Genomic DNA, 16,901 nt, shown 5'->3' with positions numbered 1-16,901 from the left:
TTACGACAAACATGAAACATAAACCTCGATGGATCACTAGTGAGGGATGATGACAGCGATTAGGATTTCCTTCTAAAAATAATCAAATGGTATGTTAGGAAAGAAGAGAATGGAGATTGAAGAGGTCTTACATGTTAAATGTGATATAACTGTATTATATTTAATATAACGGATATTGGTTCGACTCTAGGACATCCCTAAACTGAGAATCGAGCGGAATCGATATTTTCTTCAAAATTTCAATTCAAAACCAAATCTATTGTTTATAAAAACGGAACAAAACAACCCTAATTACTTGGGGTCTATTCGATTCTCAGCTTAATCTGATCCGATGTGCACCCTGAATGTTGACATCAATTTTTTTTTTCTTCCAAAAATGCCCTGATCGACATTTAAACCTACTAATTATTATTATTATTATTATTTTGGTCAAAAGCTAGTAAAATTGGAAAAAATGTCGTGCTAATTTTCCTTAATGTCGAATAGCTTTTATGATAGGTGATAAAAAAATGTTTGTCTCACCGTGAGTTTTGATATAGAATAATGATTTTCTGACACCCCCTCTAACATACCGCAGATCATTAGCCTCGGGATACACAAGATTATAAATCTTTTTCATGTGTATCTAGAGGCAAATGATCTGCAGTTCTGTGATGGAGTGTAGAGGGAGTCAGAAAATCCCGACTCTTTGATATATTTACTCCTCGAGATACGTTCGGATCCTAAGGAGGCATCCTGATGGACAATCCCAGCCACACACGCAAACGGTTGGAACTCCCGCTTTTGACTTGTAATAATCGCCTGCCAGAAAATATTCGTAGTCCAAATCGAAAGAATCTCCTAACATTGAATCTGAACCGTTAACCAAAAAAAATTGAATCTATATAAGTATAAGAATAAACTCAACGGCCGTACAAGTACAACTTACACACCGTCTGCAAGGTATGCTTTTTCTGATTCTCAGTTTCTTATTTTTATTTTTAATTCTTGGTAATTAATGTTTTTATCATTATTAATTAAAAAATATAGTTTTCTCATATCAGAGTTATTGGTATTTGCCTAAAATGTTATGATCTGTGTAATATTAAATTCATGGTTTCTGTGATTATTAGCAGAATCTTGGTGTAAACATGGTGGGTGATAGATTACTTTTTGGATATTTAAAGGTTGCCCACTTATTGTTTGATGGAAAGTTCATGATAAACTCCTGTGAATTGAGAGAAAAAAACCTATTTATGCAGTGATTGTATGATGCCCAGATGTTGGTTTTGTTCCATTTGGATTTGTTCATGTTTGGTGAAAAAATTTGTATCTGTGATCACTCTGGTATTTTGCTATAGTTCTCTTTGAAGCTTTTGGTATTTTAAGTGTTTATGTGACCCCTTTTGAAAATTGGAATCCTAAGACCTTTAGATAGTATTCTTTTGGCCCTACATGGTATGCTGCAAATGCAAATAATTTTCTGAAATCAAGTTTACGGGTTGTTTGGTTACACAATGCGAATGATTTGCATGGGTGACCTAAATTCTTAAGAAATTTCAGCAAATGATTTGTGGCACAAAAAGTACCGCAAATCATTTCCAAAATCACAGTAAAATTTTTTATTGCATAGATCAACCAATTACAAAAAAAAAAAAGATATGCAAGATTTCCTAATGGTTACCAAGAAATAGTAAATCATTCATGGCAAACTATTAGCATTTGCAAATGTTTTGTAGTGTACCAAGCAGGGCCTTTATGTTTTGCAATCACTTAGTTCTCCTAAAAGTGATGGGTAATATGTGAGTGATTTTAAGTCTATGGAAGACCATTCAAGAGTTTTAATCTTAGTACTTGGGAAATAATAACATTTGAAATTTTGAATCATATTTCATACTATGAATTTTAATACTGTTGTGAAGCTTGGGAATTTAGTTCCCTTAGAGGGTTCTTTTATTATATCCGTGTTTTTAAGTTTATGAAAAGACCCATTTGTAATTTTGAATCTTATGAACTTTGAATTCAATTATCCTTTTAAACTTTTGAACCTTAAGTTTTCTTTTGCCCGCACTCGTTTATCTTTGTTATGGGAATCAAGACCTTTCTTCTTGGTAAGTGGGTGTTGTTGAAGTTTATCATTTTTAGAGAACACCTTACCTAATCCCTGCCACACAATATACCCAAGTCACAGAGTTTAAAGATCTCCCTAGCATGAACTTGAAACAAAGAGATGGAATTAATGTGAAGAAATTTTCAGTACATGTTCTACACCGACTACCAACCTTGCACATGTTTCACTTCCATCAATGCAAGCCTAAATCATGACATTAGCTATGTTATGACTTTAGTGTAGTGGAGATGTGGACTTGGTGATAGAAGATTGGTGCAAGTCCAAGGTTCTAAGGGAAAGGGAAGATTGAAATTGAAGTGGATGGAGGTAGTTAGAAGATATATGAAGATACATGCATTGACTGAATATATGGCTCAAGATGGAATAGAATGGAAAAATAGGATTCCAACTTTAGTATTTTTAAGTTTGTGGAAGACTAGTCTGAAATTTTGATTTCAATGCCTAAGCTCAGGTTTACACTCTCTCTCTCCTCTCTCTCTCTCTCTCTCTCTCTCTCTCTCTATATATATATATATATACACGTATATGCCACCCCCCCCCCCCCCCCATCATTTTTTATTTTTATGTTTGAACTTATATGGCTATAAAAACTTGTTTCTTGGATATTTCAAAATAGTTCTTAACTTTTTATACCATTTTATCGCAATAATTTTCAACTATGGCATCAAGATCCATCGAAGGATTGAACTGGAAGTTTTATGGTCTACCTGACCAGTATACTTTGCTACTTGCAGAAATCAGGCTACACAAAATAATTTTTCTTATTTTTCTTTGAGAAGATGAGTTTTAGCGTGGTCTCATCATCTGTCGAAATCTCTTGTCAATGTTCCAAGAGTTTACAACACAAAAATGAGAAATCACTTGTATCCAGACATTTCATAAGGCTTGGCAGGTTTAAGAAACAAGGCAATCTTCGAGTCGTAAATCATGATACAAGAAAGGTGGAGGTTTATCGGCCTTTGATGCCTGGAAGTCTACAAGAATCATACATGAGAGAGAAACATGTGGAGGATGAGGCAAATCTGAAATTCAAATGTGTGAGGACATTGTTGATTGACAATTATGATAGTTACACATACAACATTTACCAAGAATTATCTGTCATTAATGGAGGTAAGCTCTCTCTATTTCTCCCTCTCTCCCCATATTTTTGCACCCATGTGCTTTTCTCTCTTCATATTATATTGGATTTTTTTCCAGTATTTTGATTGACCATGATTCTACAATGCTAGCACCCTTCTGGCTTTCAGGTGAAACTTATGCTGCACACGTTGTTCTTCTTTTTGGTGCATAATTTAGATTGTCTTTCCAAACATAGATTGTAAATATTAGGAGACATGGTGAAGCGTTATTAGACTGAGTTTTGCTGTGTAGATGTCTAAGGTGCAAACCAAATATTCCTGCAGTTAGTGGGCAGTTGGAACTTTGGGTGGGTGTATGTCGTGGTGGTAGTTGGGGGGGGGGGGGGTTTGAGGGAGATTGGTATAAGTTTTGAAGCCGTAGGTCTGTCTCATGGAAGAAAACAGTAAATTACGAAAGGTCTTGGATTAGATCTTAAAGATATCAAATTAGATTTTGGATTATGAAAGATATGCAATACTATTCAATGTTGAACTGGCTGAGTTAGGATAGTTTCCTACAATACTGGAGATTCTAGGAAAAAATAGGATGCACAGGTGACAAAAATAACTTGAGAAATGAGTTCAATTGAATGGTAAAGTGTGCTACATGGCGGAGAGAGTAAAGAAGGGTTTAAACATCTGCTTCATATAAGATATCATATATAGAAAAACATATGAAGGTAAACCTTTCTAAATAACCTGTTATTTGATGATCTACCACAGCAGCTTGTATTCGAAATATTTGTATAATAAGGTAGGACGGTTGTTCCCCCATCTTTATCCCCCACAAAGAGTGATTAGGATTTAATCTCTTAATGCATCTTGAGAACAAATTTATTACCTTTTCTTCTCCCCCTTTTCAAGAATACTCCTTCAACTTTAGAGATTGCCCATCTCTTCTCCTCTTTTACCAATAATACCCTTCAACGTTATTTCCTTTCCTCGTCTCCCCACTTTTCCAATAATACTCCACCAACTTTATTGACTTTCCTCTTCTACCCCCTTAACTCGGCACCGGCAAAATCTAGTGCGACTTAGAGAAAATGAAGGACATAGCTTCCTTTCAGAATGTTCTAGAAGCCCGAAGAAAAATGAACGAGATCTGTGATCTCAAATTCACAACTGTACATGGCCAACAATTTTACATACTATAAATGATTGAACACCCCTTTTAACATGTAGAAAACTGACCTCTATTAATTCTCCCTTTTAGTCCCTTTACACTGCATGTTTGACGATGTCACAACAAAAACTTGTCTTGTTCGCTCTCTCCTTTCCATGCCTTTAGCTTCACAGCATATATTGCAATTTATCCTGAGTGGTCTCTGCTTTCTTTGTCTATTTTTTTTTTCCTTTGGCCATGATATCAATCTCAGGATTTTGGTGGACAGGAAATGTTATTATTGATTGGTGTCAAGCATCTGTTAGTTGTTGGTTAAATGGTTGTAATGATTCTAACATCTTATTTCTGGTTTTATCATTGTGCTACAGTGCCTCCAGTGGTGGTGCAAAATGATGAGTGGACATGGGAGTGCATTCGCTATTATTTGTATGAAGAAAAAGCTTTTGATAATATTGTCATATCACCTGGGCCTGGATCGCCGACATGTCCAGCAGACATAGGTTAGGCAGTGATTTAAGCTTTACACAAAAAAAATTTCATGTAGGGCCCACATGAATATCATGTTGGACAATTCCTCTGGACAGAGTTATCCTTGTTTTTGAGAACACCCTAAGAAATAATGATCAATTTCATTTTCCATTACCAACCTCATGAAAAAATGACCTGAAATTGGAAATTCGGGATTGTAAAAGTAGAGAGTAGAGGGTAGAGAGCTGCTATTGGCTCCCCAACTTTTACTTATTACACCCCAATTTCTTAAATTATTTATCACACCCTAATTAAAGATTACAACACACTATTCAAACATTACAAAGGTTTGTCTCAAATTATTATCTCAACAATATAATACTCGTTCAAACAATTTCAGTAGTTGTTTACTATTATGATTAGGCTCATGTGAAATCCTAAACCCAAAAAATAGAAATCTAGTGAAAAAAGAGAGAGAGAGAGATGCTATTGGCACCCCATCTTTTACTTATTCTTAACCATTAATTTATTTTCATTATTTTTAATTGGGGTGTAATAGGTAAAAGTTGGGGTTGCCAATAGCAGCTCTCTAAAAGTAAACCATTAGATTAGGGAAACTCTTGATAAGTTAGTGATGTTTGGACAGATTGATATTCAGTAATGGTCATCTTATTAAAGAAGACTCTATTGTATGGTTGGATCAAGATATTCGCATGGGCCCTACAAGTGGGATTACAAATAGAGAGTATGAATATGGAGTAAGTATAAACTAACTATTTATGTATGAATTTTGTTAACGCATGCCCTAAGGGCACACGTTAAAGTGCAATAAATACACTTTGGAAATTGGAGTTTGAGGGTATTTTGGTAAAAGCAATTTTTTCAAGGTCATTTTCGGTACAAAATCCAATTTCCAAAGTGTATCTAGGGCACACGTTAACAAGACCCTTTATCTATATTAGTTCAGTAATGATGTATATTTTGAGTAGTATATGTTGTAAATACAATATATAATGTTAGGGGATGGGTTTTCTGGACCTTCACTCATAATTCTTCATAGGAGTGGAGGGATTTTCTTTACACATGACGGCTGAGGTAGTAGGACCATAGGGGTCCTTGTGTTTTGCTATTTTAGCATCTCATCATCTGGAAAGTATTTAGATCATCCAATCTACAAAATTTTGGGTGGCTAGTCTCCTTGGCCAACCTTATTACAGCTATTTTTTAGTTATTGTCCTTGATGATATTAGAACCAATACAATTTTTTTATTTATGCTCAAATTCAACTGTATGAAAATTATTTACTTGGTTTGTCACGATAACATTAGGTATGCATTTGATTTTACAGGAGTATGTTTGCGAATACTACTTGAATGCAAGGATATTCCAATATTGGGTGTTTGCCTTGGCCACCAGGTATTGTTGTTACATGTATTTTCAGTCTTTTATTGGTTTTCTTTGTTTATTCCGATCTCTTCTCAATTGAATGATAATCATTTTGTAGTTAAAAGAGAATGAATTTCTTTTCATTTTCAATTCTTTGTACTCCTTGTTCGGGTAGTAACTAGGCAATCAAGAAGTGACTGGTCATGGATTATATATAGAAGGGATAGGGATGTTGAGATCGATAAGTAGTTAAAGAGAACATTAGAAATGAGTACATTCAATGGAATCTACGATATCCTCTTTGCAAGATATCTTAGTGTCTATAAAAGGTTTTCTTTTTTTTTTTGGTGTAAAGTTTTTGTGTAGTTCAAAGGAGTTTTCTTTGATGATTTCTTGGAGATATGGGACTGGGTTTGTAACTTGTAGATTGTTCCAAGATTGTTGGGTCTTTTAGGTCTTCTTTTGGTCATCTCGACCAAGATTAATACAATTGCATTTACCTATCCAAAAAACAAGATAAAATAAAGGAAAGTCAAGTTAGATGGTTTGGACATTTACGAAGAAGATCAATGACTGTTTTAGAAGTGCTTTGGTACAAGTTGATGACTCTAGAAGGGTGTGAGGAAGGCAAAAAATGCCTGGACTTAGTTGGAAATGATTTAAAGATGCACGTTTTTACAGAGGATATAGCTATTGATAGAATGAATGCTAAAAAAGGTTGGATTGGTTGTATTACCATTATTGTTTGTTACACACAGTTGTTCCTAATGGCAATTTCAAATTTACAGGCCTTAGGATATGTGCATGGTGCTCAAATTGTCCACGCCCCTGAACCTGTCCATGGACGTTTGAGGTATGTTAAATTTATAATTCATGGTTTATTAGTCATTTCGCATGTTCCCCTCTGTTTTGTCATCTCGTATGGGAATAGTTTTTGTTTTTAGGAAAGCACATATCGAAGCCTTGGAAATTTCTTTTCTTTCTGATTGTTTACATATTTTGCTTAAATTATTTCATAGGCTTTAGTTATGGCTTGGCTAATATTTAAATTTATGTTTTCTCAGAAGGTTAAGTATATAGTTGGGTTCAGTAAGGTCCCTATTAACTTATTCCTTTCCCCCTTCAGTGAAATTGAACACGAGGGGTGCAATCTGTTCCATGACATTCCTTCTGGAAGAAATTCAGGATTCAAGGTGAGTCAGAATTCATATACATGAAAGAGTTTGAATTTATATATGGCATTTAATATTCAAATACATATTCGGAGGTGGGTTTAATATGTTGTAGATAGTTTGTTTCATTCAGATTTCTATATTTTTTTTTTAAGTGCCGAGATTTATGTATTAATGAATAAAAGAGTATTGGTAGAGAATATACATCTCTGATATCAAGAAAAGGTAACGATTATGGAATAGCGTCATACAAACAAATCTTTGTATGGCCAGTTTGTGTTGTGTTTCTTATGGACTTAACGCCTCACTTCTAGTCACCAACCTCAATCTAGTAGAGTTTTACCAGGTTTGGGGGTTGTTGGGGTGGGGTTCTAAACCTGTTGTTTTCCTTGGGATTAAGATGAGAGTTTTATGAGAACTAACACAATTTTTAGTAAAAATTAAAGTTTTAACGTTTTCAATATCTGGAAAATATTATGAAATTTCTGAAAATATTAGAGATAGTTGTGATGGGTCTCGTAAACTGGTCCCCGAGAGTGAAAATGTTTTTATTTTGAGCGTCACCTTTATAACTCTTAATGATTTTGATTTCTTGCAGGTTGTACGGTATCATTCCCTTGTAATTGATGGAGACTCACTTCCCGATGAAATTATTCCTATAGCTTGGAGCTATTCTGGAGACACACATTCTTTACTTGAGAACCAGAAATCTGATTTCTTTGCAACGAATACGAAGAATACAGGTTCTTGCTCTTCCAAAAATTCGGAGGAAATGGAAAGAACTAAAGTTATCATGGGAATTATGCACTCTACCAGGCCCCATTATGGGGTGCAGGCATGTTGGATACTCAATATTTTGATGTCTTCTCCATCTTGACTTCTACATTTCACTTTAATCTTGGCTTTTGTTTTTATATTCAGTTTCATCCTGAGAGTATTGCTACCTGTCACGGAAGGCGAATATTTGAGAACTTCAGAAAGATTACATTGGATTATTGGTCGAGGGGGTCATCCCCTATTCATGAAAGAGATGTTCACAATAGTGGTAAAAAATGGGCCCATTTATTTATAATATTAGCCATTCATTATATATGTTAGATGTGTAGTATTAAATTTTGACATATTTCCACAAAATACAGCGAAATATTTCCTTTTCCAAAAGTTCGAACGTGAAATTTAACCGAAAGTTTCTTTTTGTATATATTTTGGTGGAAATCTCTATTCATTTCGCAGAATATTTCGATGAATGGTGAATTTCGACTGAAACTATCAAATTTTAGGTATAAAAATGCAATATTTCGGTGGAAATATTTCGATGAATAGTAAACTTCGACTGGAATCTTCTTTTTTGAAAAACTTATAATTGCTTTTAAAAGGAACTTGTAAATTACACATAATATTTACTGATAAAAAATTGCATATAACATTCATCCATTAATATTAGTTATCTATTTCATCTTATTCTCAGGTATTCTAAGCATATTATTACGTTTATATAAGCACACACCCAATGAGTCATGTTTTAATTAATTGGATACATTAGCAGTTTATTCAAACTTATTTAAAAAATAAAAGAAATATAATAACACATGGATGCAATACTTAATAGTTTCTTCATTTCAGTGTTTTACATTTATATATTTAATGCAACATTATCATTCTTATTTCCACTATTGGATTCTCAATATTGTGTGTATGTGTAGCAAAATGTTGTCAATCTTCAATTTCACACTCCATATGATAGTTTATTGTATTTTGATGACCTAATGAGTGTATTTTAATGCCTACTTTATCATTTCCTACAAGGTCAATGAAAATTTCTTCAATATTTCTGTCATTTCTATCATCTCCAAATATTGTATTATTTTCTGCATTGAACGAAATATTTCTATTTCGAGACTAACTGAAATCAAAATTTAATACCTCGGTTAGATGAAACATTTACTTTTTCCCCTTGTTAGTTTGTTTTGGCATGATCATCTGTCTATGGTGTCTATATTTTGCTAAAGACCGATAAATCTAGCATATATTTGTTTCTTGGGAGGTTTTGAGGTATCTCTTTCTTAGTAGACTCTAGGGATAATTGAAGGAATAATGGTGGGGTATGCATGAAGGGTGCAATTACTCACTATTTGGCAGGTTCTACCTATAAGATATTAAGGCAAAACTAACTTGATCTAATGATCCTAAGCTTCCCATCATGTTGTGGATGGTGTCAGAAAGAATATGTGAATGGTCCAGAAAAAAAATCTTATGAATTGAATTTTTGGAATTTGGAGCATCTAATCATGTTTATTTTTGCCTAGAAAGTTTACCATTTATTGTTCTATTCAATAGTTGATGCCCCCCCCCCCCCCCACAAAAAAAAAAAAAAAAAAACCCCCATAAAAGAGAAAAGAATAAAATGAACAAATAAATATTAAAGGTAATTGCCCTTTAGGTCCATGTAGTTTGTACCTTATATTACCAATTTTGAGGTGCACCTTGGATATTTATGTGATTGTAACATTCCATTGCTTCTCTGTGACATAAAGTTTGCTTAGCATGGATGCAGGTGCCCTATGCAAGTGAACTATTCAGAGAAGTGCCTATAAGTAAGCTAATAGTGAATAATGTGGATGGAGGGAACCATTTAAATATGTGCAAATCAGTGATGCTCTCACATGAAACCATGGGTGCAAAATTTCTAAAGTTGAAGTGGAAGAAATTTGATCGCTTGGCTAGTCAAGTTGGTGGGGCAAAAAATATATTCTGTGAACTGTTTGGAAATCAGAAAGCTGAAAACACCTTTTGGTTGGACAGTTCCTCGGTGGAACAGGTTTACTTTTAGCCTTCAATTATTTTATGGTGATGATGGTAATCTTTGTAATTTCATGTTGTCTCATAATTTTTTCACATGGTTTTTCAGTTAGGGAATATCTTGTCAACTCTTTGCCTATAAAATTAATATATCTAGTAAACCATGTAACAAACACACAAACCTGTGCCAATGCCCGACTCTAAAGACGTGTTAGACACACTCCCCACAAGCTCAGCAAGTCCTTATGATTTATTCCATATTGTTAAAAAACATTTTAGTTCGTGCCATGTAATATAGAAAAAAGATAGGGACAATGACTAAAAGGACCAAAATTTTGAAATTATGTACCAAAAAGTCCTCTCTTAAAAAATACGGACTCTTTAGTACTCACTTTGTTGAATAGTAGTCTAGTAAGGGCTTTTTAAAGTTAAAATACCAGAATTAACTAGGTTTGAAAACGTATTTATTTGAGAGCTACCCCTCCATGTTTTGGTGAATATTTGAGGTACTCCTAGGTTTTAAAACTCAACTTGAATGTCCATGTAATTGAATCAACTCATAAACTCGCAAATCTACTCACATGAGTCAAATAAAATTATATTAAATTTATGAATATTTCAAAAAAAAAAATTAATAAATAAAATATTTATTTTTCATAGAAATATTATTGTCCAAATAATTCGGTCAAAATTTTGACCTAATTCAGTGTATTTTTTATCTTATTCGACCAAGTTGACTCAAGAAGTTGGTTCCACCAAGTTTGGGCCAAGTCATCTTCAAATCCCATTTTGGTACATTGCAATCGATTCGATAGGATTTCGTAGTGACTTGGCCCCAAATTCGATGGAATCAACTTGCTCGAGCTAACTCAAAAATGCATAGTGTTGGGTAAAAAACTTGACCAAGTTATTAGGTTATATGATAATTATGGAGGACAAAAATAAATATTTATTATTTTAAAATAATTTTTAATATTCATAAAAACGGAAGATTTTTGTTGTTCAACATTATTACTCAACATTCCTTGTGTGTATTTGCAGAAAAGGGCGCGCTTTTCATTTATGGGGGGAAAAGGAGGATCTCTGTGGAAACAAATAACTTTCAGCCTATCAGATCAAAGGTTTAAATATTCATCAAGCCAAATGTTGCACTCAAGGAAAAGCTTAGGCCTTGATTTTTTTTTTTATAATTTAATAAGGAGAGCTGCTATTGCCACACCAACTTTTGCTAACGCCACCCCAACAGTGTGCAATTCGTTGGTGATTTACATAGGAATTGGTGTGGCAATAGCAAAAGTTGGTATGGCTTTAATAAGGCTTTGAAGTTTTTTGAAACATCATTAAAATTTCCTGAAATAATAAGATCATAGGAATATAAAGAAATAATTACAGTAAGCATAACAACACTTCTTTTCTTATGATTTTCCTTGGTGGATGGCACTTTTAACCCATTAACTTTATATCAATAACTCATCAACATGATTCATACCTTAAATAAACATAAATCACAATCCGAATCCTAAAACTAAATATACAGAACAAGTACCCAATATAAGTAACTAACAACATGTTAGAAAATATTTGTTTGAAAACATCTTATAGCTCCAGAATCCATATCCCATCCCCACTCAATAATTTACAATATCATAAGTGGCGACAATATCATATTGTTTGTCAATCATGATCATCTTCCCTACCTCGCCGCCAATAGGGTTATCCAAACATTCATCGTATCTGATTGCCCTATCATCTTTGGAATCCTTCTCTAATTTTTTTCTTTGTCATCTCCCAATTGTATTGGTGCCCTTCTTTTGTCTAGTTAAAATCTAAAATAGAATATTAACACTTGTAGGGATTTATGCATTTGCAAAAGGCATTGCAATGTTTAAGTAATTTAACACTCACTTCCTTCTCTTCCTTTATGCATTTGATAAAGTCTTGTTACAAGAAATTAAAGGAAGCTATAGAATGGAAATTGGAGGTGATAAAGGCTCACGGTCACATAATCTTTCAAGATGACAAAAACTAGGAATTGAATAGGTAAATTGTGATTTCTCTCGACCAAGAGGACATCGGAGCGTCAAGATCGGATCATTATGGTTGTTTTTTAACAGAAAAGAGTAGTTTTAGGGGTATTTTGTGTCTAAAAGAAAATTAGAAAAAATAAAAACATTTTTTTAGTTTTAGTTGATTCATCACTTCCCAATTCGAGCAACCCGTAGAGGTGCATACCTATTTCTCTAGATTCGAGGCTATAGCATCATGGCATACGCTTTTACCCTCTCGAGGCTAGCCTTTCTAAATCTTGATTGCAACAATTCAATTTTGTTTCTAGCATGCTATTTTTTTAGGACTAGACTTTTGTATCTTCGATGGTGACAACTTAGGCCCTTGTATACCATGTAAACTTCCACTTTGTTGGATATCTTGAGTATTTAATTGGTGGACCACCTCTTGGATGGACAATTACACAAAAGCATACTGATATGATGATCTTAGCTGTCTGTTGAAGAGCTTAAACTTAGACAGCTACATGAAGTCCCATGTGATGCAGAGTTTGGGCTATCTGATGAATATGATCTTTTAGTGATAGCCCATCTAAGAGGTACCTTACCACCTGAACAGAAGTTTAATTGAATGAAGTAGGAAATAATGTAAAAATAAGGGCATGTAATTTAATCTCACAAATACAAACACTTGTATTATTAGCACTTCCACATTTAAGTTCTAATCCAAGTGGCACAATTTTTTAATATTTCTATAAAATGATAAATCTGGGCTTTGTGGGCTCGTTTCAGTGGAATGACTGCAGAGGGTGGGGGTTATTTATCAACTGAGGACGCACATGGATCTGTAAGAACCACATTTCTAGAAGATGGTTTTCTCAATTTTTTGAACAAGGTATTTTAATTTGCATACTATGCTTGTTAAATGGTAATAGCTCGATTTGATTCATACTTGAATATGAGCACCTCCCATTATGTTATTTCCTTTTATATAAAAGGAACTATTTCTGTGTTTCACGTAACTGATTGTAGCAGTTGCTGTCTCATTTCTAACAAAAAAATATTCATGACTAATCAAACATTGGATTTCCATAATCTCATACATTCTACCCTGAAAAAAAATGACACTTTTGAAGTAATTTTATGACTTTTCCAGCATCCCTGTACATTTACACTTTGACTTGTGTGGTTATTAGGGGGAGAACTTCCTTTCATATAAAGATAGTGTCCCATATGCAAATATATGTGTCTGAAACACGTGTACTTTGTGTTTCCAATGTTAAATTTTTGTGTTCAGGTGAGCCAGTTTAATTACTATTGTGCTTTGACATGTGTAACAGGAACTCCTATCATTTCGTTATGAAAAAGAAGATTATGAAGGACTTCCATTTGACTTTTGTGGTGGATTTGTTGGTTTCATTGGGTATGTGGTTTTTTAACCATGTTTTAGTCAATTTCACCAAACATGATAATATTAGTTGCTCTTAAGATTTCCAATGCCATGCTCAGATAACTCCAGATCATAATAGATGGTTTAGTTCATTATAATTTTTTTTACTATTCCCTTGAAAACCTATCCTTGTCATAATTATCAGCAAGTTCTTTCCGTAAGAAATTTGCTTTGATACCTGATTGACGCTTAAGAAATGTAAGTAAATTTGCGAAATTTTTCAAGGAAATTAGAGGTCAGTGTTGCACATAACGGATTGAGAAGCACCCACAATTTTCAGGAAATCACTTCCTCGCTAGGTAACAACTAACAAGGACATTCTATTTTCCAAGAACTCTTCATGTTGGAAGCCGCATTGTACCCACATGTTATACACATATTAACAATCTTCATCATAAAAACAAACATTTAATTTTTTCAATCATTCTTTTATTTATTTTTAATGTTTATCAGCTTACACATCCTTTCTATATTGTATACTTAAGAACTAAATAAACAAAAAGAATCTCTCTTCACATGTGAAATAAGTTATGCAAACATGTCAGAATACCTTTGTGGGAGTCAGCGTGTCTGATTCTCTTACCCATGTCAAATATAACACATTCAGTACTTTTTTACTTAACTTGCTGGGCTGTTGAGAAGTTGCACTCCACCAACCCTCCCATACACTGAATTTCAAGACCCAAAGGACATCATGTGCCCTATACCTCCCTCTAAGTCGGTTGCATTTAGTCTCACTTTAATTCCATATAAACAATTTGACATTGTCTTACAGGTGTCAATTTCTATTTTCCATGATGCAGGTATGGCCTTAAAGTTGAATGTGGTAAGGCATCTAACCGTCATAGATCAAGGACACCAGATGCTTGTTTCTTCTTTGCGGATAATCTTGTTGTAATTGATCATCATTATGATGATGTATATATTTTGTCTATACGTGAAATTCTTCATCCCGAAAGCTCGACCTCGGTATCGTGGTTGGATGATACAGAGCAGAAGCTTCTTGATTTAAAAGCTTCAGCTACTAAAAAGATCAAGAAACAGATGTCATCGTCCGCAGCTTGGGCCCCAAGTGAAGCCAGGTTCCATGTTGAAAAATCAAGAGATCAGTACATGAAAGATGTTGAGAAGTGTTTGATGTTCATCAAAGATGGAGAAAGCTATGAGTTGTGTCTTACAACTCAAATACGAAAGAATATCAGCGATGTAGATTATCTTAGACTCTACCTTGACCTAAGAGAAAAGAATCCCGCCCCATATGCTGCCTGGCTTAATTTTTCCAAGGAAAATCTTTGCATCTGTTGTTCTTCCCCTGAGAGATTCCTACAGTTGGATAGAAATGGTGTATTGGAAGCAAAGCCCATTAAGGGCACCATTGCCCGCGGTTCGACACTGGAGGAGGATAAACAGCTTAAATTGCAACTGCAACACAGGTAAAATTATGGGACCTTTTCTTTAGGCTACTTAGAAAGCCGTGCTTAACATTGAGAGCTGCTATTGGTACCCTGACTTTTACTTATTACAATCCAATTTCTTAAATTATTTATCACCCCAATTAATGTTTAAACCACACCATTCGAACATTACAAAGGTTTGGCTCAAATTATTCTCTCAACCATAGAAAACGTTATAACACTGTTCAAACAATTTCAGTAATTGTTTGTAATTATGATTAGGCTCACATAAAATCTTAAACCATAAAAATTAGAAATCTAGGACACACAAAAGTGAGAGAGATTCTATTGGCACCCCAACTTTTACTTATTCTCAACTGTTTATTTTCTTTATTTTTAATTGGGGTGTAATAAGTACAAGTTGGGGGTGCCAATAGCAGCCCTCTCTTAATATTTCACATTAAGTATACAGTCCTATTTGTACAGAAGCAAGACTAGATGCCAATGGCCTGATCATCTTCGAAAATATATATATATATATATATAAATTTGCGTAAACTTGTCAGAAATGTCTTGAGGATGTTTTGCTAATATGGTTATTTATTTTGTCTTTATAATTCTTCAACAGTGAGAAAGACCAAGCTGAAAATCTGATGATCGTTGATCTTCTAAGGAACGATCTTGGCCGTGTCTGCGAACCTGGTTCAGTCCATGTGCCTCGTTTGATGGAGGTGGAATCGTATGCAACCGTTCACACTTTGGTGAGTACTATCCAAGGAAAGAAGCATTTGAGTTTGAGCCCAGTCGATTGTGTCAAAGCTGCATTCCCGGGAGGTTCGATGACTGGTGCACCAAAGTTGAGATCAATGGAACTTCTTGATTCTCTTGAAAGCAGCTCTAGGGGTGTCTACTCTGGCTCCATAGGATTCTTCTCTTATAACCAGACATTCGACCTGAACATAGTGATTAGAACAGTTGTCATACATGAGGGTGAAGCTTCTATTGGAGCTGGAGGAGCAATTGTTGCTTTGTCAAACCCGAAAGATGAATATGAAGAAATGATTTTGAAAACTCGAGCCCCTGTAAAGACAGTGATGGAATATCAGATCAAATCAGATTCAAGCTGTTAGAAAGCCCAGTTGGGCAATTTTTTTTTTTTTTTTTAAAGTAATTTGTATCACTTCACCTTGTATTCTTTTCATTCCCTTGAAGGGATTTTGCTGCTGTAACAAAAGGTGTCTAATTTGATAGCAGGAACTGCAATCTTGTTGGCTCTGAAATGAATTACATGTCACATTATAAAGTTTTATAATAGCTTCCAAACATTCTGATCAATGAAAATGAAAAAAAAAAAATCCCCTTTTTTTATATGCAGTTTAATAAAGAAGATTTGTCTGGGACACCCTTGATCTGAGGCAAATTCCCATTGTAAGTAATTTCAGTTCTCTAATTGTCCATTTTCTATTAATAATGAATCTAGTATACTATGAGTTTGTTGGGAACGTCTTCTCTGAATAAAATCTTAGATATGTCAAATTCAAAACTGAAATAGAAGAATTACAAGAAATATATTAATTGTTATAATGTAAATATATTAAACAAAAAGCCCACACTTCAGTCCCTTTTTTATTTATTGATCTGTTCAAGTATTTTGTATTAAAGAAGGCCGGAGACACCCCGAAATTTGGGAAGCAACTTAACAAGATAGTCTTGTCATGAACCTCACACCAATTACTCCCATGATCCCCCTAAATCTTGGATGATGGAACACCAATAGACTAGTGAGGCCTTTATTGTTTAAGACAACCAAAGTGATATTCCAATACATTTTGGTTGATGATACACTCCTTTCCCTTAGAATCGCCCTTCATA

General features: G+C 34.2%; 1 protein-coding gene across 2 annotated transcripts; it reads left to right on the top strand.

Annotated features, from left to right (window-relative positions):
• Nucleotides 1-788: 788 nt before the first annotated feature.
• On the top strand, nt 789-16,185 carry EMB1997 (para-aminobenzoate (PABA) synthase family protein). Of its 2 annotated transcripts, none has more exons than XM_086449249.1 (14): nt 789-942; nt 2,845-3,223; nt 4,723-4,854; nt 6,171-6,238; nt 6,997-7,061; nt 7,335-7,401; nt 7,979-8,215; nt 8,302-8,425; nt 9,924-10,198; nt 11,221-11,300; nt 12,978-13,080; nt 13,526-13,608; nt 14,439-15,068; nt 15,658-16,185. In XM_086449249.1, exons 2-14 carry the CDS (start codon nt 2,890-2,892, stop codon nt 16,157-16,159), a joined length of 2,700 nt encoding a protein of 899 aa, XP_086305375.1. In that variant the 5' UTR covers nt 789-942; nt 2,845-2,889; the 3' UTR covers nt 16,160-16,185. The 2 variants fall into 2 exon arrangements, with proteins under 2 accessions (XP_086305375.1, XP_086305376.1); XM_086449250.1 differs by lacking the exon at nt 789-942 and adding an exon at nt 1,003-2,561.
• The last annotated feature ends 716 nt before the right edge of the window (nt 16,186-16,901 follow it).

Source organism: Akebia trifoliata, chromosome 8, assembly GCF_017979445.1.
Source record: "Akebia trifoliata isolate Shusen 1 chromosome 8, ASM1797944v1, whole genome shotgun sequence".
NCBI lineage: Eukaryota > Viridiplantae > Streptophyta > Magnoliopsida > Ranunculales > Lardizabalaceae > Akebia > Akebia trifoliata.
Note: the sequence above shows the minus strand (reverse complement) of the source record. Positions and strands in the feature narration are given on the sequence as shown.